The sequence below is a fragment of the Phoxinus phoxinus genome (assembly GCF_949152265.1).
Source record: "Phoxinus phoxinus genome assembly, chromosome: 5".
Lineage (NCBI taxonomy): Eukaryota > Metazoa > Chordata > Actinopteri > Cypriniformes > Leuciscidae > Phoxinus > Phoxinus phoxinus.
Window position 1 is genome coordinate 857,812 of NC_136880.1, and position 25,895 is coordinate 883,706.

Sequence of the window (25,895 nt, forward strand, 5' to 3'; positions counted from 1 at the left end):
CTTATTCTGATATTTAATGCTAGATCTTTCCTTTTCTTGGAACAAAATTAATGCTTAATGTCACTTCAATATTTCTCGATGGAAAAACACAACAACAATAAAATAGCAAAATGACAGGATTGATATGGTATACCAGGGTTTATACAGAGATTCTTAAATTGAATGTACTACCTTTTTACCACCTATTTTACTACCATCACAATATTTTTACTACCAACACGGCTTCAAACTCCAACTGTCGCAGTGTTAAGTAAAGTGACAAGTAAAGACATGAAATATCTTTCCAAAATGAATTAATAACATATTTAATCACAATTTAACCCCCTGGGGTCGGCAATCACGCCGGCGTGATCTGCTCGCTTTTTTTCTTATCAGTACAAAAGAGATTTAAAATACTCTGTTGGTTTTTATCTCACATTTAAGTGTTTTACATCATTCGATCCAGTTAAGTTTCTATTTTTTTATGTATACTCAGAATAAAAACAAGTGTTGTGTCTTTCGCCAAATAAAGAAAAATAAACATGATGCGCGTTCTGCCTTCTCTCTGTCAGTAAAGTCCATTCTGAAACGCGTCTGAAAATGAACTGTAACTCAGCGAATACTTGTCACTCAGGAACGAGAGATTTGTCTTTATAAAGCTAGAATTCTCTTCTTTTCAATGAAGTAATTTATATTAAAAAAAATATATTCTTAGTTTATGTAATCCGTTTGAAACCAAGGAGAGGCACGGTTTTTCATTCTTCCTTCATTATTTTTTATGAGCTGAGGCCGCCACGCCCCCCAGCGCTATTCACATGCTAATAGTTGAGGTGATCTATACGCATCGCACACGCCCCCGATCATTGCCAAGAAAAGACGCAGTTTCTCGTCAGATTCACGGATAGTTCATCGCGTTTTGAGGATGGCACGCTTCTCCGGTAAAGTCGTCATTCAGATGATTATGGACAGCGAGGAAGAATTCACCTTTTCCTCAGAGAAATATCGCATCAGACGGAGAACGGCTCCATTTTCAAGAGCGAATTGATCCAGCCGGAGATACAAGTTCGAGTAAGTTGTTTAGTGTTATATAATTCTTTTTCTGATTATAGAACTCATATGAATTTTCAGACTATATTTTGCTTAGTTTTGGTTAGCTTTTGACATCTTACAGGAAAGATTGCCTTACAATATCCCTAACATTCGTGTATATGGTCGTTTCAATGTGATATTACTCTCTAAACATATTTGTATTATATTTCAATCCGTTTTGATTAGCTTATGACACTGATTATCATGCTAAAAATACTGACTTTTGCGTAATGTAGCTTATTTGCGAATATCTGCTTAGGTGTAAATATGATTTCGTGCAAATATATTTCAGCATCCGGTAAAATGTGATACTGTCTAAATACTAGACATTATATTTTTATATATAAATGTTCGGTTTTGGTTAGCCTATGACACACGCTAAAATATTGCCACAGATGATTGTGAATACAGGTGTAAATGTTTGAAATGCTCTAAATGCGTGCGCAGATAATGGCCATCAACAGCTCGCGGTGACGCATCTATGGCCCATAAATAGATATTTCTCCGTCCTATGGCCCATCAACAGATATATAGACTACATGCATTGTGCGTCCATACCCATTAATCGCCCATCTTTGGATAATGTATGCTAACACAGTTGTTTTTATTTTTTTAGGAATGTGTTTGCATCACACTCTCCTTCTCCAGCAGAGGGACACGCAGGTGTCATTCAGTTCTCATTCGAGAATGATGGTAAGTGCACAGACGTAATATTTTACTGATGAAATGTAATTGTGTTTACAATATACATAATATACTCGTCATAATATACAAGTAGGGCCTACCTATTCTTGTGTGAAATTACAAAATCGGTTGTCTTTTTCTTAATCCATGGCCATAGTGATTGATAGCGATAATAATACAGTTTCTTTGATTGTGTTATCAACAGATGTGACAATGAACATGTCCAAGCACCGGTCCCGAAGAGAGCCATGGCAAACAAGCAACAGGTCCAAGTCCACCCTGTCATGGAAAACCGAGACTGATGTTGACATGGTTGCACAGACTGCGTGATTCCTGCCTGGGAAACTGGACCGCAAGTGACCTCTGTTTACTCACATTCGTCCATGAGTCTGTTTGTAACAGTATACACTACCTTTCTTTCTTTTTTTTAAAGGGTGTGTTAAGTTATATTGTTAGGAAAGATTTCTATTTTGAATAAATGCTTTTCTTTTTAATCAGTGAATCCGGAAAAAAATATCACAGGTTATAAAAAAATATTAAGCAGCACAACGGTTTCCAACATTGATAATACCTGATTATCAGATCATGATATTAGAATGATTTCTGAAGGATCATGTGACACTGAAGACTGGAGTAAGGATGCTGAAAATTCAGCTTTGATCAAAGAAATAAATTATATTTTAAAGTATATTAAAATAGAAAATCATTATTTTAAATTGTAATAATATTTCACAATATTACTGTTGTTTCTGTATTTTTTATCAAATAAATGCAGCCATCTTCCAAAAATATTAAAAATGGTAATGTGTCCAAACGTTTGACGGGTACTATATGTTTATATATGTACGGTAGCACTGTGGTCTTGTGAGGCACAACATTTAGTTCCTCCACATAGAGGAATTACAATAAAAACAGATTAAAAAACAAAACCTTTGAATGTCCTCTCATTCTCAGATTCTCCTCTCTGCCTCACAGCACCTTGATGGGGGGCATTAGCCATGGATGGGGGAGTGTCTATTGTCTCCCCTCATTCATATTCATGGCCATCAACACCCCTACGCATAAAGCAGTACTGGCACAAAAACTGACTTGCAAAGTTTAAATCATTATATTGTTGTTTTGTGAAAGAGTGATCAGAATGATTTTCACATCATTTTGTAGTAAACATTCTAGCCTACAAGAATGGTAACTCAAAAGTCTTGTGCCAAACTATTCAGTATGAGTTATATGAGCTCATTGCAGTGACACATTTTTTCCCAAAACTTACTAACCACGCATAATATTTTTTTTCTATAAAATGCAAACATGTACTTCCATTTTGCTCACATATTATTGTAGCAGAGTTTGTGCTGCAATACAGCATAATTATGTGTTGGCCAAAGGTATGTTGTAAGTAGCTGAAATAAGCACAAATGTCAGGGCATGTCAAAACCTCTCAAGGGCCCCAAAAACCCCTCAGACCCCAGGGGGTTAATGAGGCAATTATAACTTAATTTCAACACTGGGAGGGAGTTCAAACAAATAACTTCAACACTGGACACAAGCCAAGCACTGTCCAACACAGACAGACAGACAGACAGACAGACAGAGAGAGAGAGAGAGAGCAAATGTAGCAATGTCATGTAGAGAATTGTCGAGAGGCCTGGGAGAAGTTAGGAAGGCTCAGTACACAGGAGTGGTTTTCAAAAATGTTAGTGGTGGTTTATTTTTGAAGCTGGATTTCACAGCTGAAGGTGTAGTCTTCAAAGCACAAATAACAAAACAAAGTAACAAACAAAACAAACACTTAATGTAACATACTGGTGCTAAAAACAAAAGAAAAATGCTGTGAGCAGCAAAAACTGGCACTAAACAATGCCTAGTGGCACGTCCACAAAAATATTCAGCATGTCTCACCTCAGACAAGTTCAAGCGTTTGCACAGTGTACACAGGCTGCAACCTTTCTTAACCATACTCAGACAATGGCTTTAATATACCAGTTTCCCGCCAAACACTAGTGGGTCGAACCATTATCACGGGGTGGAATCTTTCGCCGTGACACTCATTACTGACTTCCCCAGCAAAACATTAGTACATAAATAATATAAATACTGTTCAAGAACTCATTTTTGACATACAATGATAATAATACCAACATGCATAACATACAATTAAAAACTCAAATACTTAACACCTCATAGCACTAATGTCCCCCTCCATTTTGTAAAATGGTACGTTCTGGCTATGCGCACTACCAGAACCCACCTCCAAAACACAGGCTCAGACAGGTAAGATCTAAAATGTGCTATAACATGCAAACTTACACAATAAAGAAATCATTTAAAACAAACAATGACTCTCTCTTATCCATCACAACATTAACACATTGAATACTTGATGTTGGGACTGTCTATCCACATATACATTATACTCAATACACCCATTCTGCAAGCAGCACACCAAATAAATTCAAACTAACCCTAGGCTGGCACTCTAGTGATGATGAGATTAACCTGGTTCATCATCACATACCCCCCTCCTCAAGACAGCCACTCTTCAAGAGAGGCGTGACAAAAAATCTGCAATAATGTTCAATGTTCCAGCCCTATATTGGACTTTGAATTTAAAAGGTTGGAGGGAAAGATACCACCTTGTAATTCTTGCATTACTGTCTCTCATTTTATTAATCCATTGCAAAGCCCTATGATCAGTTTCGAGAACAAAGTCTTTGCCAATCAAATAATATTTTAACGTGTCCAAGGCCCATTTAATGGCCAAAGCTTCTTTTTCAACAGTTGAATAGTTAGTCTCACGAGGAAACAGCTTCCTGCTAATGTACTGTACTGGGTGTCGATCTTGCCCTTCACCCTGTAACAGTACCACACCCAATCCCAGTCCAGATGCATCGGTTTGAACCACAAAAGGAAGGTCAAAGTTTGGGCTCTGAAGGACAGGATCTTTGCACAGACAAGCCTTTAGATCTTGAAAAGCTTGCTCACACTTTGAGGTCCACTTGACTTTTATGGGGCTACTCTTTCTTGTAAGATCAGTTAACGCTGCAGCTCTGCTAGCAAAATTAGGAACAAATCTCCTGTACCAACCCACCAAGCCCAGAAATGATCGAACACTCTTCTTCGTCGTTGGGGGTGCACACGACAAGATAGCATGCACTTTATCTACCTGAGGCCTGATTGATCCTCCTCCCACGACATAGCCTAAATAAGAGACTTCTTGCTTGGCGATCTGGCATTTCTTGGCATTGACAACCAAACCTGCTTGTTGGATCTTATTGAACACTTCAGCAAGATGCTCCAGATGTTCTTCCCACGAATCGCTGAAAATGACAATGTCATCTATGTAAGCTGCTGCAAAACTGTCCACTCCTCTCAGCACCTGGTCCACCAAGCGCTGGAAGGTTGCTGCTGCCCCCTGCAGTCCAAAAGGCATAAATTTAAAATGATATAATCCAGAAGGAACACTGAAGAGATTCTCTGGTACTCGTTTCAGGAACTCTTTCTGCTTTTTAGGTGTAAGATGATCTACTGCTGGAAAGGTAATGGATTTTTGATCCACTGGGAAGTATTGCTCCTCCAGTTCCTCTTCTTCATCCACCTTTCTTGCCCACAGCTGCTCTGACCATGAGCCTTTTCTCTCGTGCCACGGTCTTAAGAGGTTAATATGAAAAACTTGAGACTTCTTCCTGCGATCCGGTAGAGAGATCTCATAATTAGTAGCACTTAGTTTCCGTAACACTTCATATGGCCCCTGCCACTTTGCCAGTAATGAGCTGTCAGATGTGGGGAGGAGCAGTAGCACCTTCTGACCTGGACTTAACGTTCTCTTCCTGCTTGACTGATCGCACCATTGTTCCCTATCAGTCGGTCACTACTACGTAGGTCGTGACCGACCAATAGGAATCTCGCTAGAGAGGCAAATCTACTTCGAGTGAACTTAACAAGCCAATACACATTGGCGTGCAATCATTTGCATCAGCTGCGCAGTCTCGCAGCGCGGGTATATAACGAGCAGCTGGTGATTGCACTGTAGCTTTTTGCTTCGGAGCCAAGCACTTCAATGCTTCTGCTAGAGTGTGACTTCTTCAAAGCCTCTTCTTTGGACCTCTCCTTCCCGGTGCGGGCGTTACAGCACGGCAGCGCGAGCAGTCTTTATTTATTTATTTTTTCTCTCTCCTCTGTCTTTTTGTTTCTCTGGTTGAGCAAAAAACAAAAGCTGTTGTAACAGCTGGTAAGGTGCGCCGTCGAGCGCTCAATAGCTGTTTTCACAGCTGGTAAGACCTGCCAGCGAGAGAGAGAGAGACAGCGCACAGACAGGTGCACATTCCTGTCTGTGTCCGCAGTGACTGCTCCCCTGCGTGTTTCAGCATCAGTGAGAGCAGTCCCTGAAAGAGCTTACACAGATAGAACGCGTCTTTAAAAAAAAAAAAAAAAAAAAGATGTCGTTCTATCTGTGTGTTTCTGGGTGCGGTCGTTACCTGGGGTCACGGGATGGCCACGATCGCTGCCACGTGTGTCTGGGCATTGAACACGCGGAGGCAGCGTTCGCGGATGAGTCATGTACCCATTGTGGGATGATGACCATCTCGGAGCTTCGGTCGAGACTCTTGTCCCTGCAAAGGGGCGGAGTCCCTGTGCCTCTGCCTCGATCCAATCCTCCTCAGAGGCTTGCTTCGGGTAGTGGCGCGGGAGACCTGAGGATTACGGTGAGTGCGCTTCCTTCGGGGAACCAACCCCCTAGGGACCCTCACCCCTCTCATGCTCCGCAGCCAGTTGAGCCGCCATCGGAACGTGCTGGACCATCCACGAGGTGTGTACCAGTCGTTTCCTTGGGGGCTCCCTGCGACGATCAGATGTCGATCGCTGCATCGGAGGGTGGGTCAGACCTCTCCGCGGACGACGACTCGGCGCCGCTGCCCCCTTCGGGTGGGTCAGCGGTGCCCGAGACGGACCCGGAGATGATGGCCATGCTTTCCCGGGCCGCCAACAGGGTCGGGCTCGTGTGGAACCCTCCACCGTGTCCCGAACCCTCGAGGTTGGACGATTGGTATCTCGGGGTGGCACGTGCTGGTTCTCAGCAACCCACCCCAGTGCCTTTCTTCCCGGAGGTGCATGAGGAGCTCACAGGGACGTGGACGGCACCTTTTACTGCCAGAAACCGTTCCGGTGGCTCCTCCTCCCTCACCACCCTTGATGGCGGGGTAGCTAAGGGATACACGCGTATCCCGCCAGTGGAGCGGGCTGTTGCTATGCAACTGTGCCCCAACTCCACTTGGCGTGGAGAACCGTGTCTTCCTTCCCGGGCCTGTAAGTACTCGTCGGACCTAACCGGCAAGGCTTACAAGGCCTGTGGAGAAGCTGCCTCTGCCATGCACGCCATGGCGTTGCTGCAGGTTCATCAGGCCAAGGCACTGAAGAACCTGCACAAGGGTGGTCACGACCCACTGGTTCTCCAGGAACTTCGCACCGCAACGGACCTCGCGCTTCGTGCGACGAAGGTCACTGCGCGGTCAGTGGGTCGTGCGATGTCCACACTAGTGGTCCAGGAACGCCATCTCTGGCTGTGTCTGGCTGACATGCGGGAGACCGACAAGCTCCGGTTCCTTAACTCCCCCGTGTCCCAGACCGGCCTCTTCGGCGACGCGGTCGAGAACTTCGCCCAGCAGTTCTCGGCTGTACAAAAGCAGACTGAGGCCATTAGACACATCCTGCCGCGACGGTCAGCTGCTGCCTCCACCCCACCGCCCGCGGCCCCTCAGTCTGCTCGTCGCCGGGGGCGTCCTCCTGCGTCTGCCCCTTCTCCCGCGCCGCAGCAGCAGCCTCCACCTAAACGGCGCCGTGGAGCCAGTCGCAGGCAGGCCGCCCCGCCCGTCCAGGGCCCCGCCAAGAAGACCGGCAAGTCCAAGGGAAAGCGGCCCTAGGACGGGCGACCCAGAGATGGAAGGGACTGCTCTCCAGGAGACGATGACCGCATCGCTCCCTCCCCCGGAAGAGGGCCGGGTGGAAAATCCTCAGTTTCGTTTTGTTTGTGTTCTGCCGCTGGCCTCAAAACCAGCGGTACCCAAATTTTCAATAAAAGAGCAGTTTCTTACATCTCTGGGTCCGAAGAGGACCCGGAGAGCAGTGGGGGGAGAGAATCCTCACCACTCTCATCCGCCTCCTCTATCGCCAGCGGGCAGCAGTGTGCGGTTCGAGAACGCAACCAAGCCGCCTCCTGCACCTCCTGCCCCGTGGAACCAGGTAAGTGTTGCGCAGCACACTCACACTCCGCTCCGGGTCGCCTCCCAGAGAGAGCCTCCCGAACCGAGACCCTGTGTTCCACCTCGCTGCCCCACTCCGGGTACGCCTACGGTCCCTTTGGTCCCGCTTGTACGGTCTCTGCGAGCCTGGCTAGCGCTCCCCAGTCCGTCTCGCTGGCTCATTCGGACCATCAGGCTCGGCTATGCGATTCAGTTCGCCCGGCGTCCCCCCAAGTTTCGGGCCATCCACTCCACTACAGTGAGAGCAGCCGATGCCCATGTCTTGCGTGCGGAGATCGCAGTCCTACTGGCGAAGGACGCGATAGAGCCGGTCCCTCCAGCCGATATGAGGTCAGGACACTACAGTCCCTACTTCATTGTACCCAAGAAAGGTGGTGGGTTACGACCGATCTTGGATCTGCGAGTTTTGAATCGGAGCCTCCACAAGCTACCGTTCAAAATGCTCACGCAGAGACGCATTTTCGGATGCATCCGTCCCCAAGATTGGTTTGCAGCGATCGACCTGAAGGACGCGTACTTTCATGTCTCGATTCTTCCTCGACACAGGCCGTTTCTGCGCTTTGCGTTCGAGGGTCGAGCATATCAGTACAAGGTCCTGCCCTTCGGGCTTTCCCTGTCTCCCCGTGTCTTCACGAAAGTCACGGAGGGGGCCCTTGTTCCCATGAGAGAACAGGGCGTTCGCCTCCTCAACTATCTCGACGACTGGCTCATACTAGCACACTCTCGAGATCAGTTATGCGAACACAGGGACCTCGTGCTCAGGCACCTCAGCCAGTTGGGCCTTCAGGTCAACTGGGAAAAGAGCAAACTCGCCCCCGTGCAGAGGATCTCTTTTCTCGGTATGGAGTTGGATTCGGTCGCACAGACAGCGCGCCTCACAGAGCAGCGCGCCCAGTCGGTGTTGAACTGCTTGAACACGTTCAAAGGCAGGACGGCGGTCCCACTGAAACTTTTTCAGAGGCTCCTGGGGCATATGGCAGCGGCAGCAGCGGTAACCCCGCTCGGGCTGCTTCATATGAGACCGCTTCAGCACTGGCTTCACGGCCGAGTCCCGAGATGGGCGTGGCATCACGGCACTCACCGGGTGGCAATCACACCGGCGTGCCGCCAGACCTTCAGCCCGTGGTCAGATCCCTCGTTCCTACGGGCAGGAGTACCCTTGGAACAGGTGTCCAGGCATGCTGTGGTATTCACAGATGCCTCTGCCACCGGCTGGGGCGCCACGTACAACGGGCATGCAGTGTCAGGGGTGTGGACGGCTCCCCAACTGCATTGGCATATCAACTGCCTCGAGTTGCTAGCAGTACATCTCGCTCTGAGCCGCCTAAAGAGGCCGCTACAGGACAGAGACGTGCTGGTCCGTACGGACAACACAGCGACCGTTGCGTACATCAACCGACAAGGTGGTCTACGCTCCCGTCGCATGTCGCAACTCGCCCGCCATCTCCTCCTCTGGAGTCAGAAGCATCTGAGGTCGCTTCGAGCCATGTATGTCCCCGGTGTGCTCAACCGTGTGGCCGACGAGCTGTCACGAGCTGTGCTCCCGGGAGAATGGCGACTCCACCCCCAGGCGGTTCAGCTGATTTGGAGAGAGTTCGGGGAGGCTCAGGTAGACCTGTTTGCCTCCTCAGAAACCACCCACTGCCAGCTGTTTTACTCCCTGACCGAGGGAACACTCGGCACGGACGCACTGGCACACAGCTGGCCCCGGGGCCTTCGCAAATATGCGTTCCCCCCAGTGAGCCTACTTGCACAGACCTTGTGCAAAGTCAGGGAGGACGAGGAGCAGGTCCTTCTGGTGGCTCCCTATTGGCCCACCCGGACTTGGTTCCCAGAACTCATGCTCCTCGTGACAGTCCCTCCCTGGCCCATTCCTCTGAGGAAGGATCTTCTGACTCAGAGACGGGGCACCCTGTGGCACCCGCGTCCAGACCTCTGGAAACTCCATGTCTGGTCCCTGGACGGGATGCGGAGGTTCTAGGTGACTTACCCCCAGAGGTACTTAACACCATCACTTCTGCAAGGGCGCCGTCCACGAGACGTGTGTACGCCTTGAAGTGGAACCTGTTCGTCGAGTGGTGCTCTTCTCGCCGAGAAGACCCCCGAAGATGTTCGATAGGGTCCGTGCTTTCCTTCTTGCAGCAAGGGTTGGAGCGAAGGCTGTCTCCCTCCACCCTCAAAGTACATGCTGCCGCTATTTCAGCCTATCACGACCACATAGATGGCAAAACCGTTGGAAAGCATGACCTGGTCGTCAGGTTCCTTAGGGGGGCGAGACGATTAAATCCTCCTCGACCCCCCTCCATACCCTCTTGGGACCTTTCCCTGGTGCTTCGAGCACTTCAGGATGCTCCCTTTGAGCCATTGCAATCAGCGGACCTAAAGCTTCTCTCCATGAAGACTTTGCTGCTGGTTGCACTGGCCTCTGTCAAGAGGGTAGGGGACCTGCAGGCATTTTCGGTCGACGAATCGTGCCTAGAGTTCGGGCCGGGTGACAACCATGTTGTACTGAGACCCCGGCCTGGCTATGTGCCCAAGGTTCCTACCACTCCCTTCAGGGACCAGGTAGTGAACCTGCAAGCGCTGCCCCTGGAGGAGGCAGACCCAGCCCTGGCTTTGCTCTGTCCCGTTCGCGCTCTGCGTATGTACGTGGACAGAACTCAAAGCGTTAGGACCTCAGACCAGCTCTTTGTCTGTTACGGAGGCCAGCAGAAGGGTAAGGCTGTCTCCAAGCAGAGGATGGCCCACTGGATAGTGGATGCCATCGCCTTGGCTTACCAAGTTCAAGGCGTGCCCTGCCCGCTCGGGTTGCATGCACACTCCACGAGAGGCGTTGCATCCTCCTGGGCGTTGGCACGTGGCTCCTCGCTAACAGATATCTGTAGAGCTGCGGGCTGGGCGACACCTAACACGTTCGCTAGATACTATAGCCTACGTGTAGAGCCGGTCTCCTCCCGTGTTCTCACCCTAGACGGGTAGAAGCACTGAGAGGCCCGGCTCTGTCGGCTTGCTGCACCCTACTGTGCACCCTTATTCTCCAGTGTGAAAAACCTGTGAGTCCTCCAAACACCCTCGGGCCGGACATGGCGGAGCGTCCGGTGCCAGGCCTGTATCCGCTGAATCCTTGAGAACCGGATATAGGCTGGGTCCCATATGTGTGACCCTACGGGGATCCCATATGTGTATATTCTCCACGGCTGCTCCTAAACGGAAGCCCGTGTCTTTCCCTTGGGCTAAGTCACCCATTACTCATATGCTGTACAACCCTCGGGTTAGTCCATATGTTATCTCCACTTAACTCCTTGAGAATGTGGCTTCTGCAGCGTTCCCCTCCTTCAGTTCGGGCACGCTTTCCCAGTGTTATCCAAAAATCTCACTGTATGGGTTATCACAGAACAACAGTGACAGGTTCTCTCTGTGTAAAGCCTCCTCCTATCGTCCTTCCAGGCAAGAAGGTGTAGAGGCTTGCACAGGGCGCTGGATGGGGTGCAGCAGCTGTGGCGCTTTGGTAGGGATTCCTATTGGTCGGTCACGACCTACGTAGTAGTGACCGACTGATAGGGAACGTCTCGGTTACGTATGTAACCCTCGTTCCCTGAAGGAGGGAACGGAGACGTAGGTCCCGTCGCCACATCTGCTGCCGCCCGCCGGGGTGGCCAGGTTATCAGGCTTGGCTCCTCAGCAAAAAACTACAGTGCAATCACCAGCTGCTCGTTATATACCCGCGCTGCGAGACTGCGCAGCTGATGCAAATGATTGCACGCCAATGTGTATTGGCTTGTTAAGTTCACTCGAAGTAGATTTGCCTCTCTAGCGAGATTCCTATTGGTCGGTCACGACCTACGTCTCCGTTCCCTCCTTCAGGGAACGAGGGTTACATACGTAACCGAGACGTTTTTGATGTTGTTGCGCCTTAGTCATGTTGACTCTTACCAACTCTGCCATCGAGTCCATCTTCTCCCTCATCTTAATGACATACGACAAGATATTGGTTTGCTCACTTGCATTGTCTCCTTCCCAGGCCTCCTTTAAGACATCCAAGGGTCCACGAACCTGACGTCCGTAGAGCAGTTCGAAGGGTGAGTAGCCTGTAGATGATTGTGGAACTTCTCTATAGGCAAACATCAAGTACGGCAACCACTGGTCCCAGTCTGCACCTGTATCAGACACAAACTTGCGCAACATTGTTTTCAATGTCTGATTGAATCGTTCAACCATACCGTCAGTCTGAGGATGATAAGGAGTGGTCTTAATAGGGTGTATACGCAACATTGAATATACTTGCTTAATTTGTCTGGATGTAAAGTTGGTCCCCTGGTCTGTAATTATCTCCTTGGGTAAGCCTACCCGTGAAAATAACTGAACAAGGGCATTAACAACTTGTCTCGTCTTTGTGTTTTTAAGAGGAAAAACCTCTGGATATCTAGTAGCATAATCTGCGACAACCAGAATATACCGATTCCCTGTTCTACTCTTTTCTAACGGACCCACTATATCCATAGCAATACGAGAAAACGGGATGTCAATAATAGGGAGACTCACTTGCGGTGCTCTATCGCCCTTTCTAGCTGGACTTACCAACTGACACTCTGGACAAGACTTACAAAAATCCATTACGTCCATATACAGCCTGGGCCAATAAAATCTACTAGCAATTCTGGCTAGCATTTTCTGCTGGCCTAAATGCCCCGCCCACGGTACCGAATGACCCAACTGCAATACCTTCCATCTCATAGATTCAGGGACCACCAATCTCTCTCCCTCCTCGCGTACTAGGTACAGCCTATCCTCTTTAATCACAAAATGATCTTTCTGCAGAAAAGCTGATACGGTGTTTCCCTTGTCTACCTTCTCAAACAAAGGTTTCAGGGTTTTGTCTTGCCTTTGCAGTTCCACTATATCATGAGGAAAGCATTCAATATCCTCTATATGAGGTTCAGGCAACTTTTCGACCATTTCTGTACCCTCAACTTTGTTCTGACGCCTCTCACGTCTTGATTTCCTAGTTTTAGTACCCCCACCAAAAGGTAAGTCTTGCAACAGCTGTTTACAGGTCTTATCATGCTTAGCCTAGGCTCTTGTTACCACCCTAGCTTCTGCTATCTCCCTGTCATTCTGTAAAAGATCTACAAGTACGGGCACATCTCTACCTAAAATAACTGGATAGGGCGCCTGGTCCATAACACCAACTGACAGATAATAAGCCTGACCACTTATTTCAATTACCACATCCGTTTTCGGGTATTCTTTTTCCTCACCATGAATACAGCGGACTCTCACTTTGTCCTGCCTCAATACTTTAGCTTCACCCAAACATTCAGTCCTTACCAACGTTTGGCTTGAACCCGAGTCAACTAAAGCTTTAAAGAATTTAGTCCCGATTTTTACCTCTATTACGGTGTCTGTATTCGACTCCACCTCCTTTAACCCCAAAGCAGATCTTGGTACATAACAAAGGCGGGTATTAGTAACTTTCTGTAAAGGGCAATCTGCTTTCTTATGCCCTGGCTGGCCACATCCATGACAAACAATCACAGCTTTACCCTTATACTGATTAACTGTCCCCTGATGTTTACTAGTGTTCATACCAGAACTGATCTGTGATACACCGGTATTAGAACCCATATTGCTCAGACCACTACCCCAACCATCCCCAGACTTACCGGTTGGGCTGTTGTTATAGCTCCGCCATCGTCTTGGTTGATACACCGATCGTCTTGCAGCCATAAAGGTCTCTGCCATTTCTGCTGCTTGTTTAGAAGAGGTAGGGTTATTCTGTCTCACCCATGTTCTTGTCTCTGGATTGAGTAACTTGAGGAACTGTTCTAGCACTATCTGGTCACCGATCTCCTCCTTTGTACGACTCTTAGGATCCATCCACTTCTCATACAAGTCTCTTAGTCTTACTTGCAGTTCTCTTGGGGTCTCCTCTTCTTGAGTGCTGTACGATCTGAAGCGTTGTCTATACATTTCAACATTGATTTCAAACTTGTCAAGAATAGCCTGTTTGACAAAGCCATAGTTTAATGAGTTGTCAGGCTCCATGGCCACATAAGCTGCCCTCGCCTTACCAGATAAGAGAGGTAACAAATGCAACACCCAGTCTTGTCTTGGCCATCTGCACGCTTGAGCAATACGTTCAAAAGTTGTTAAATAGTGTTCTATATCCTCGTCATGGGTCCAAGGAAGCATTCTCGGGTTTTGGAAACATGGCATTGCAGGTCCTTGTCCCTCAGTTGGATTCTCGCCCGCCGACGCAGATCCCTCATCCTGTAAGGGTTGTCGACCTGTATGAATGGTTGAAGGCCGATGCACAGCTGTATCTGCTGATGTAGCTGCTGGTACTGCTACCTGTGCCACTGACTGACGTTGTTGTTGGTCTTGATGAACTTCCGACTGCAGTTGTGTAAACTGATGGTGAAGCACCTGCCATTTATGCTCTTGACGCTGCGCCTCTCTTTCCAAGCGATCCTCTCTTTGATGTTGCCTACGTAAAAACGTTTGCAGCATATCCATAAGTTGGTCAGTTGTGCTCCCAGTTACAACTTCACTTTGGTCTGGCATTGTGCCCGTAGCTTCGGACTCATCTGGAACTTTAGACTCATCCCTTGCCTTTGCTGCATCTTGCTTCTTTGGTGGCATTTTCGATTAACACCAACAGTTTCTCCTGCCACCAACTTGAAAAAGGGTTTGTTGCACCACCAAACATGCAGCCTTCCCATGTACTAGCCTCCTATTGGCCTGGAAACACCGCTGCCACCATGTGTCATGTAGAGAATTGTCGAGAGGCCTGGGAGAAGTTAGGAAGGCTCAGTACACAGGAGTGGTTTTCAAAAATGTTAGTGGTGGTTTATTTTAGAAGCTGGATTTCACAGCTGAAGGTGTAGTCTTCAAAGCACAAATAACAAAACAAAGTAACAAACAAAACAAACACTTAATGTAACATACTGGTGCTAAAAACAAAAGAATGCTGTGAGCAGCAAAAACTGGCACTAAACAATCCACACGTCCACAAAAATATTCAGCATGTCTCACCTCAGACAAGTTCAAGCGTTTGCACAGTGTACACAGGCTGCAACCTTTCTTAACCATACTCAGACAATGGCTTTAATATACCAGTTTCCCGCCAAACACTAGTGGGTCGAACCATTATCACGGGGTGGAACCTTTCGCCGTGACACTCATTACTGACTTCCCCAGCAAAACATTAGTACATAAATAATATAAATACTGTTCAAGAACTCATTTTTGACATACAATGATAATAATACCAACATGCATAACATACAACCAAAAACTCAAATACTTAACACCTCATAGCACTAATGTCCCCCTCCATTTTGTAAAATGGTACGTTCTGCTATGTGCTATAACATGCAAACTTACACAATAAAGAAATCATTTAAAACAAACAATGACTCTCTCTTATCCATCACAACATTAACACATTGAATACTTGATGTTGGGACTGTCTATCCACATATACATTATACTCAATACACCCATTCTGCAAGCAGCACACCAAATAAATTCAACTAACCCTAGGCTGGCACTCTAGTGATGATGAGATTAACCTGGTTCATCATCACAAGCAAGCTAAGCTACAATAAAATGACAAAAGTACACATCACATACCTACATCAAAGCTACTTTATTAAAACATTGAACTAATTTCACTCCAAGCCATGGCTATCTAGTGATCAATAAAACTGTAAGACAAACTAATAGGCAAAAATGTCAAGATAGCTTATTTAACTGTTCTTAATGCTTTAACTGCTACAAAACCATGGCAACACAAACCAACAAAAACATCCTCACGTAGCTAATTATAAAAACGGGAAGAGTGTATATTGTAGAAGAGCCACACTGTTTGGATGTATACTTCATTTAGGGCACATTGGGAGGACACTTATAAGATCACTAACGTTAACGTGGTTCAAACCACAGGAGCAAAATTAAGACCTGCTCCAAACAGTAGCAGCCTGGCAAAAAAAAAGGACAAATGACGTTGAAGGTGAATTTAAGGAAAGAGTTTTCCTGAAGTCTGATAATATTCACTATGAACTCGCCCTGCTTTCTCACCGCTGTCTCCTCTGCACGCTACCCAGCTCCCCCGCAGCAGCGTCTGTCATCACCATGGTTACGGCTTCAGCCTAGACCACAGCAGAAACTCCGCTGGGAAATGTAGTTTTTATGAATGCTACCATGTTACTTAATCGGTAAAATAGTTTCACTTCTGAAAAGCTATTGATGTAGAAAATAGCGACGCTACTGAGAAATGTAGGTAAACTAGTAACGGCGCTGTTTTGAATGCCGTTTTGAAGTCTTTAAACCGAGCGTCTTCCAGCCAGAGGTCCGAAAACTTGCACTTGCCCATATTTACTTGGTAAACTCGCGCGGAGCAGAGGTTTACCACCAAGCAAAGGTACCAGCTTGAACCGCCCAACATACACATCGCGTGACGTCATTCCGTTCACTCACGTCCGACCTTTCTTTTCTCTGTCTTTGGGTCCGACTCAAAATAAAAATAAATTCATGGAAGTTTAGTAAGGAAATAGGCCTGCACACGTAAGTTACCCTAATTGAAAACCATATAGACCCAGTTAGATGGGGCTTCGAAAATTTACTACCTCGTCAGATGACGTTTACTACTTTTTACTGGCCTTAATTTGGCATAATTTAATTTACTACCTTTTACAACCCCGCGGAAACCCTGTATACCCACGTTGTAACAAATAAATAAAAGATCTTTGAATTTTTCACAAAAGTTATATTGCGCTTTTGCCTCCGGCATCGTCCTGTCAGTCATCGCACCTCACTCTAGTCATGTGACTCCTGTGGCTCAACTTACCTCAGTATCTCCAATTTACACGTTATATTCTTCAGTCCAGTGCAGATCAGCTCCACTCCTGAATCCTGCAGATTATTACTGTTCATGTTCAGCTCTTTCAGATTGGTGTCTGATCCAAGAACTGCAGCCAGAGCTGAACAGCTTTTGTCTGTTAAGTTACAATCATTCAACCTACAATAAGTCACAACACAGAATTAGATGGAACACATACAATACATGTTCTATATACAAATATTAAATACATTTTACATTTATTTTGTTACATAAACAGCATATACAGCACAGAGGCTGAGTTAAACTAACATTCATCTTCAAAAACTACTATATCCTGTAGGGCTGTCACTTTTGTGAAAAAATCCTTTTCTATTTTCGAGACATAAGTGTTCATTGAATCGATTGTAAAATCGATTTTCCATGTCTAAAGACGTTTCCATTTTCAACGCCAAATATAGGCAAATCCACGGACAACTAACCGGCATTAGGACGGACGTAAAGAGGGCGCTTGAGACGCACAATATTTCTGATGATTTATTGGCATGAAATTTCGTGTACGATTACAAACAGGAGTGTAACATTCTCGAAAAGCAGAGTGGACTGCCATAACATCAATGAAAAACATTACTGCAGGCTTTAGCATGGCTGTTTTCACGATTAGAAATGTCAAACAAATGTCACCTACGTAGCCTGTAGCTCGAGTCTGTAAGCTATCTGTAGCCTATGCTTGAAATGTTCTAAATACTGGCGACACCTTATGCAGAAGTGCTATAATTGCTGTCATGTGTGTTTATCAGAACCTGCAGTTGCTGTGTGATGCGCGTTCGCTGCGGGCGTATCGTGACGAGCTGGACGCGCTCTGAGAGAAAGCGCCTTTCAGACAGGGCACGGCATTCGCGGCGCTATGAGACCCATTCATTTCAATGGCTTGCGAGACATTCTGTTTTGTGAAAGCAGCTCTTTTGTTTTTACCTCCAAAACACACCAACAATTGGTCAGATCTATGCCATTGGACTGTGCGGTTCAATGGCTGAGCCATTCAATAGGCTACAGATAGCGCGAGACGTTTTGTTGCTGGGTTGACCAAGCGGTGCGCACGCCGCGGTCAAAGTTCAATCGCGCAAATTGCGTTGTATCTGAAGCGCAACGCTAAACCTAGTTCCGCGCATTCTGCGTCCTGAAAGCCGTTAAAATCGATTCCCTATTTTCATTTTCGAAACTTGTGTTGGTTGGTCCGATCTATTGTGCAATCGATTTTCGAACAAAAAGTGACAGCCCTAATATCCTGTGCATTAGTGTATTTAATCAGTGACAAATTTCCTAAATAAAATGAAGCATGTTTGAAAACAATATTTGTGTAAAGCTTTTATAGCTATAGGGTTTTTTCTTTATTTATGTCACCTGATGGAGTTTAGGTTCTTGCCACTGTTGCCTCTGTCTTGCTTAGTTGGGGACACTTAATATTCAACAATATTAACTTCACATTGTACTAGTTGAACTGGTGCCTGACTAAAATTTATGAAATTGATGGAAACATGTTGAAATATGAACTATAGACAGGTAGGCAACCTTTCAATGATAAATAAATATAGCCTATACAACACAAGGATATTTTTATGTTCATAATAAAAAACAGCATGGTATAAAACTAGGCTATGAAATTTATGATGCATATTATAATGTTTAGACTAGTGTTTACTGTTAAATGCTGTGTTCATTGATATCTGCTCCAACTTGGATGTTTATAATGTGCTAGCAATAATGTTTCATAGTTTGGAGCGGTTCGATCGCTTCAATAATGTTCTCTGCACACTCTGTGGGTTTTGAAAAGCAAAACGCGCCAAACATGTTTTTACGCCAATCTCATTTCATAACGTCTAAGAGATATATTTATATGTTCTCAGTTGTTTTTTTGTTTGTTTTTTTACAGGGACTAGATGACACTGATGGAGTCCTGCTGACTTGGTAAAATGAAAAATCAAACAATATGGAAATGACAGGTATGTACTATGTTTCAGGAATAGCACAAAGGTGTGATCAATGTGTTCAATAATGTACTTTTTTTGTCCATTGTTGTGTATCTTTGGATTATGTTGTGTTGTAAATAAATCCAAAAAATCAAAAAGCCATTCTTTTTTTAAATTCACTCTTCATTCTTTGTGCAAGGTTCCTCATAATGATATGGCCTGATAGCACCTGATAGGGCCATTATGGGTCTTTGTCTTTCTCAGGTCTGAAGCACATCAATATGCATGGGTGGTTCACACATACAGCTTTCTTACACAAGACATGTCTTACAAATTTTAAATCAATATATTGTTTTATCTGAATGAGTATGCAGGATGATTTTGATTCAAATATTCTAGGCTACGTGATACAATTTTCAAAAGTCTTGTTAATAAATAATCAGTATGGGTTTCATGACCTTATTTCAGTGACAATTATATTTAAAAAAAATCACAAACCATGCATAAACGTTATTATCTCAAAACTACAAACTTTCACATACAAGCTGCTGACATATTATTGTAGCAGAGTTTGTTCTGAATACAGTGTAATAAGACTTTAGCCTAGAAAATGTCACAATTAACAGAAATAAGCTCAAATGTCAGTGTATGTCAGAACACCTCTAGGACCCAGAAAACACCTCAGACCCCAGAGGGTTAAAGGCCTTTCACTATAATTCTAAAAATACCTCCAATTCACATGTACTTGTCTCTTTAACATACAATCTTTAATGATTTAACCTAAGAAATTGTATTTGTTTTTAATATTTCAATATTAAGGTCAATCGATGGCTGATGCAGATATGTTAGAGAGCAGGGTGGCCAATGGGTGATATATCATTAATTTAAAGATAGTAAAAAAGCATCCTTAACAATTGCTGAAATTAAATTTATAATTATTTTACTTAATTACTAAATTAGAAAAATATATTCAAAAAGATTATATGAAAAAAAGAGAGATTTTGAACGATAAAAAACTTTTTTTGTAGAAAAAACATCTTAAAATGTGTACATCAGATATGATACAACAGGCTTTTGATAAATGTTTATTTGTAAATCTCTTGATCTACATATTGCATTAAAATAATATTACATTAAACTACAGTTTCTATTACTCATAGAAATAAACATTTAAAATATCTAATTACTGGGAGAAACAGAGGGACAACTAATATATGATGTGGTAATATATAAGTACTTTATTTAAAGCTGCAGTCCGTCGTTTTTCCTCTTTGTCGCCATCTCTGTTCGAAATCTGCAATTGCAGTTATTCGCGGAATTATTAAAGCTAGAGTAGGTAATGTTGGAGAGCTAGCCAGATTTGAAAGTGGCACCTCTTCTAAGCTCCACCCCCTCCTGTCAGTGCTCCGTCCAAAGCTACGCCCCCCCACAAACATGAACGCGCATCCACATTTGGAGTCAGCTGCATGTACCTACCAGTAATGCGCGGGTTGATCCAAAATGAGCGGGTGCCTGCGCCCGCGGTTACGAGTCATCCAAAAATATTTTTAATGATATTCGGTTCGCGGTCGGTCGGGTCGTTTACCTTTGTAATTTATATAGTACTAGACACAATGTTCTATGAAATACATAGGTCTACACTTTATTGGCTGAATAACTGCGCGAGGATGACGCACGAGCTCAGTCAGAGATGACAGCGGGAAATCCTTATTTACCTTTTGAATGTTGAGCGCGTTATTAACTTTTGAATAAAAGCTGACGCGGGACAAAATGCCCGATTTCCCAACGCGTTGAACTGAGCAATGCCATTGTGCCATTTTAATAGGCTACTTTTAAATGCATATAGCTCAGTAATGTCAGTTTTATGTAGCCTATTTGCTGAGAGGGGGGGGGATTTTTGTTGGGAAAGTCCGGGGAGAGACGCACACGTCGATTAGGCTGGATAAACACATGCAGCATCTTAATTGTTAAGAAAATGAAACGAAATAAATGAATAAATCAAGCCTTTATTACAAAACACTGGCGATATCATACAGCATTCTAAAAAATGCGCACCGCTAGTTCCTCCGTCTATGGCCCATGACGCGATGAGCATTTACTATAGCTAGGCTACTTTAAAAAACGCGGGTCGGGTAAAATATTTTCTTTCTTTTTTTTTGCAGTCCGAGTTGCGGGCGGGTTAGTTGAAAACGTCGGTCGGGTGCGGGTTGTTTATACATTGACCCGCGCATCACTGCTGTGCACGCAGTGGTGCTCGGGCACGAGACATGAAGGCATCTGATTGGTTCTTTACATTCGCACCGAATGGCAGTGATTGGTCAGAGTTTTTACTGTCCTACAGCTGCTACAGAGGTCAGATTTGTTTCATTCCTTTTTCTGAACACATAATGTATTGACTACTATCAGAATGGAAGGACCATTTCACCCAGTATAAAAAAAAATGTTTCTGAACAGGATTACCAACCCTACCTTTAACTGTGCGTGGGTAGTAAATCGGCATGAAACAGCGCGGATGAACACAATGTATTGAGGAGAACCTGTCGCTGTGGATACTGTACTGTCATCAGCAATCTCAGAGTATACCTTTTGAAAGTGTCAACATTAGAATTTTCATCGGAAAATGTCATCTGAACAAGTAAGTAACATTCACGTTTGTTCTGACCAAATTCGGGGGGTGGGGGGAAGCATTGCAGTAGCTATATCATGCTGATTAAATCTAACGATTGCTTATATCACGTCAAAACGTGAAAAATATATTTTTTCTGTAGCCACTCTGAAGTCCGAAGTCTTTGGGTTTTACAACTGGTAAATCTCCAGTTGTCACTGGTGATTGTCGCTTTAAACTTTCGGGATCCGCCATACCAAGTGCTAAGCTAAATCTCCACCTCCATCATCCACACACGCTAGCCGGGGACTCCTTCTCTATGTGTACAGAAGTGACGTAATGACGCAAAGACATGCTCGAAATTCCAGCGGAAATCCACCAGTACCACTGGAATTAAAATCATTATTACAAGCTTACCGTTTTGAATCGAGGTAAGGCAAGCAGATCGTTTTGAACACTGGCTGGTTACGTTTTTTTTCAAAAATGTCTTTTTTGATATTTTTAAACCCAAAAAAGTGCCGGACTGCAGCTTTAAGTAGCCTGTTTTATAAAAATCTCAATGTTTTATACTATAACCTTTCAGAATTTCATCTTACTTTTTGACAATATTAATAGCATCTGTACCAAATTACATTATTTCCCCCCAGTTTGGATATATTAATAAAATATGTCTTTTTTTCTTCCTCAATATGAGTATGAGCTAATATATATATTTTATTTTTATTTTTTTATATATATATATATTTTATATATATTATATAAGTCATACAAATATGGTGTATTATATGATACAAAACAAACATGCAAACATGTTTACATGGTATTTTATATTTTGTCTTAAGGTTTGATAAACTGTCTACACACAAAAAAAAAGGCGCGATGTCAGGCTTTACAGGTATAGGCTCATGTTTATGATGGGGAATCACTATAGAGTAATGTAGATAAATGCATTTTAGATGAGAGCTAAACATGACAAAATATATTAGAAGACTTACAGCGCTCTTTTGGAGGTTTTGATGACTGCCGATAATCTAATGAGACACTCGTCTGATTTCTTGAATTTCTGAAGCTCAAACTCCTCCAGCTCTTCCTCTGATGTCAACAACACATAGACTAAAGCAGACCACTGGGCAGGTGAAAGGTCACCAGATGAGAGACTTCCTTTGCTAAGGTGGGTCTGAATCTCTTTCACCAGAGTTTGGTCGTTCAGTTCATTCAGACAGTAGAACAGATTGATGGATCTCTCTGCAGGAAGATCATCTTCTAATTTCTGCTTGATGTACTGAACTATTTCCTTGTTGCTCTGGTCATTGCCGTCTTGCTGTGTCAACAGACCTCGTAAGAGTCGTCGATTGGACTGGAGTGACAGACCGAGGAGGAAGCGAAGGAAAAGGTCCAGGTGTCCATTGTCACTCTCGAGCGCCTTGTCCACTGCAGTCTTGAGAAAATCAATCATGGTTTCATTTCTGTTTTCCGGTTCTGTAGACTCATGAGCAAACACACTTGTCTTGTTGATGTCTAGAAACAGATGTGCATAAAGGGCTGCAATAAACTCTTGAATGCTCAAGTGAACAAAGCAGTACATGGTCCCAAGAACGATCCCTGTTTCCTCCTTAAAAATCTGGGTACACATGCCTGAGTACACTGATGCCTTATAGACGTCAAGACCACAGGCTTCCAGGTCTGTGTCATAGAAGATCAGGTTGCTTCTTTCCAGCTGATGAAATGCCAGTTTCCCCAGTGAAAGGATGGCGTCTTTATCCCAGGAAACATCTGGTGTGTATTCTCCATCATACTTTCGGCGGCTCTGCTGGATCTGAAAGCGGAGAAAGTGTGTGTACATTTGTGTCAGAGTCTTGGGAGTGTCTTCAGTGTTTGATTCCTGCAGTGTTTTAGAGATCTTCTCATCCGGAGTGTTTTTCACATCATTATTTCGTTTCTCCTCCAGAATGTTCTGGAGAACAGTGGCTGAAATCCAGCAGAAGACGGGGATGTGGCACATGATGAAGAGACTCTTTGATTGTTTAACGTGATCTATGATTGTGTTGGCTTGAATATCATCAGTGAATCTTTTTTTGAAGTACTCTTGCTTTTGTGCGTCGCTGAATCCTCGTATCTCTGTCAGCCGGTCGATGCAGTCAGGAGGAATCTTACTGGCAGCTGCTGGTCTGGTGGTGATCCAGATGAGAGCAGAAGGAAGCAGATTTCCCTTCATGAGGTTCGTTAGGAGAACATCCAGAGAGGCTGGAGATGATACATCACGCCACGTCTCATTACAATCAAACTTCAGAGGAAGGCGACATTCGTCCAGTCCATCTAGGATGAACAGCACTTTGAACTGATTCCTTCTTGTAAGGTTCAGTCCTTTTGTCTCTGGGAAAAATTGAGCTATAAGGTCCATCAAACTTAGTTTTTCTTTCTCCTTTAAGTTCATCTCTCTGAATGGAAGAGGAAATATGAAGCTGATATCTTGATTCTCTTTTCCTTCAGCCCAGTCCAGAACAAACTTTTGCACAGAGACTGATTTCCCGATGCCAGCGACTCCTTTTGTCAGTACAGTTCGGATCTCCTCGTTTTGTTCAGGCGCTTCAAACAAATGTGTGCATTCAACCTGTATCTCTTGTGCTTCATGACGCCTGGAAGCAACTTCAATCTGTCTCACCTCATGTTCAGTATTGACCTGTTCACTGCCACCCTGAGTGATATAGGGCCACAGAGATCTGTGTAGATGTTATTCAGAAGTGTGGAGTCACCTTGCTTCACAATTCCTTCAAACACACATTGATACTTCTTCTTTAGGCCACATTTCAGCTGAGGAATTAAGAACAGCTCACCTAAACACAGGAACAGAACATAGATAGTTTGAGTCTTCATTTTCTCTCCTACATTTATAAGAGACAATCTGACAGATGATCATGAGTCTCTCACCTTCTAGAGCATCAGCAGCTTCATCTTGCTTCATCTCTCTCAGGTAATGTAGTGTGAGATCAAGAGCTGATTCCTTGATACTGGATCTGTTCTCAATAAAGTCCTTCACAAAGTGTTGTGTGTTCTCTTTTTGTAATATTTTCTTTAACTTCTCCAGTTCATTTTTCAGACATGTGATTATTTTTCTCTCAAGATCCTACAAACAAAAGTAAGAGAAAAGACAGAGTAACACAATTTAAGCCAAATTGTACATCTACATTTGGTCAACACTATTTATTCAATAATTATAATATCTGTAAAAAAAATACAATTGAAAGACTAGCAAATAGAAAAAAAAGAAAAGGAAAAAAAAGTGCTTAAAAGGAAAAATAGTGATCTGGAGGAATTACATTACATTTATTTTTTCATAACATATGTTTATTCTAAATATGAAACATTTATAAACATGTGTTTTCCTACCTGAAAGATCCCTAGAAGATTGTCTTTGAAATTCTTGGGAGTCTGAACGTCTGAGTCTAATGTCTTATATTGAAGCCTGTAGTCAAATAAATACACAGAGAGAGAAATAAACATTAAATATTAAACAAATTAGGGGCCGTTATATAGACAGAAAGAAATTAATTAACGTTTGGTGTAGGTCTAGGCATAGAGATATCTGAACATCTTTGCCAAGCGCAAACCAGTACAGAAGTAATCAATAAATTATTGGGGAGGGTCATGCCTTTTTTCACAATCATTTTGGAGGGTCATAGAAAAATGTATTGCTTGCGAAGGGAGGGTCAAGTCTATTTTGACTATAGATCTCAAAACTCCTCTGGTGGCCCCTTAAATAAATAATGAACAGTCCCTTAAAAATAATCAACCAGTGATAGAAATGTGTCTTAGGTTAAAAGGCTCACATATACACAGTACAATCACACACATCACAAAACTCAATTAATCCAAAGAAAGTACCTTGTAATTAAATAAACAAAGGCTTAAATACAATATACTAATAAAAGTATTTGGTCTTATTTAAAATAGAAATTGCAGTATGAATAAAAGAGTTCCTGTAAGCTGTGAATACTCTGATATATATTTGATCTAAACATGTTTAATGATTGGTATTCACTGACACAACTTTTAAACACAGTCAACATGTGACAAAAAAATAGAAACTCATGAAATACCTTTTATTAGATGATGGTGTTTTCTCACTGAAGTCTGGTGGATAATCTTTAGACCGGTCACTCTTCAGAGACACAGAGCTGGACACATGTGAGCCTGATCTTACACTGATGACACAAAGAACAGAGAGAAAACACTTTACTGCAGTTGTCCATTTATGACTATGGTTGAATGGATGGATATACACATGTTTAGTTTCATGATCTGTTTTCCATAGTGAATGTATGCCTCTTGTGGCTGCCTGTGTAATTGTGTTACTGGAAAGAGTTTCATAAGATTCCCAGGAATTGAGTTTTATTGTGATTTATTGTTTTATTCAGTCAAGTTCAATCACATACACCACTGTGGACAAATAATGCAACCCTATAATGTAATAT

General features: G+C 43.9%; 1 protein-coding gene across 1 annotated transcript in view; it reads right to left on the reverse strand.

The window, feature by feature from the left end:
- LOC306998007 (NLR family CARD domain-containing protein 3-like) overlaps positions 1-25,895 on the reverse strand; it is a 48,315-nt gene that overhangs the window by 18,141 nt on the left and 4,279 nt on the right. Inside the window, 6 exon segments of the mRNA XM_079611711.1 lie at positions 16,858-17,028; positions 22,419-24,139; positions 24,142-24,257; positions 24,352-24,547; positions 24,811-24,886; positions 25,521-25,625. Of these exon segments, the coding sequence (XP_079467837.1) occupies positions 16,858-17,028; positions 22,419-24,139; positions 24,142-24,257; positions 24,352-24,547; positions 24,811-24,886; positions 25,521-25,625 (2,385 nt within the window).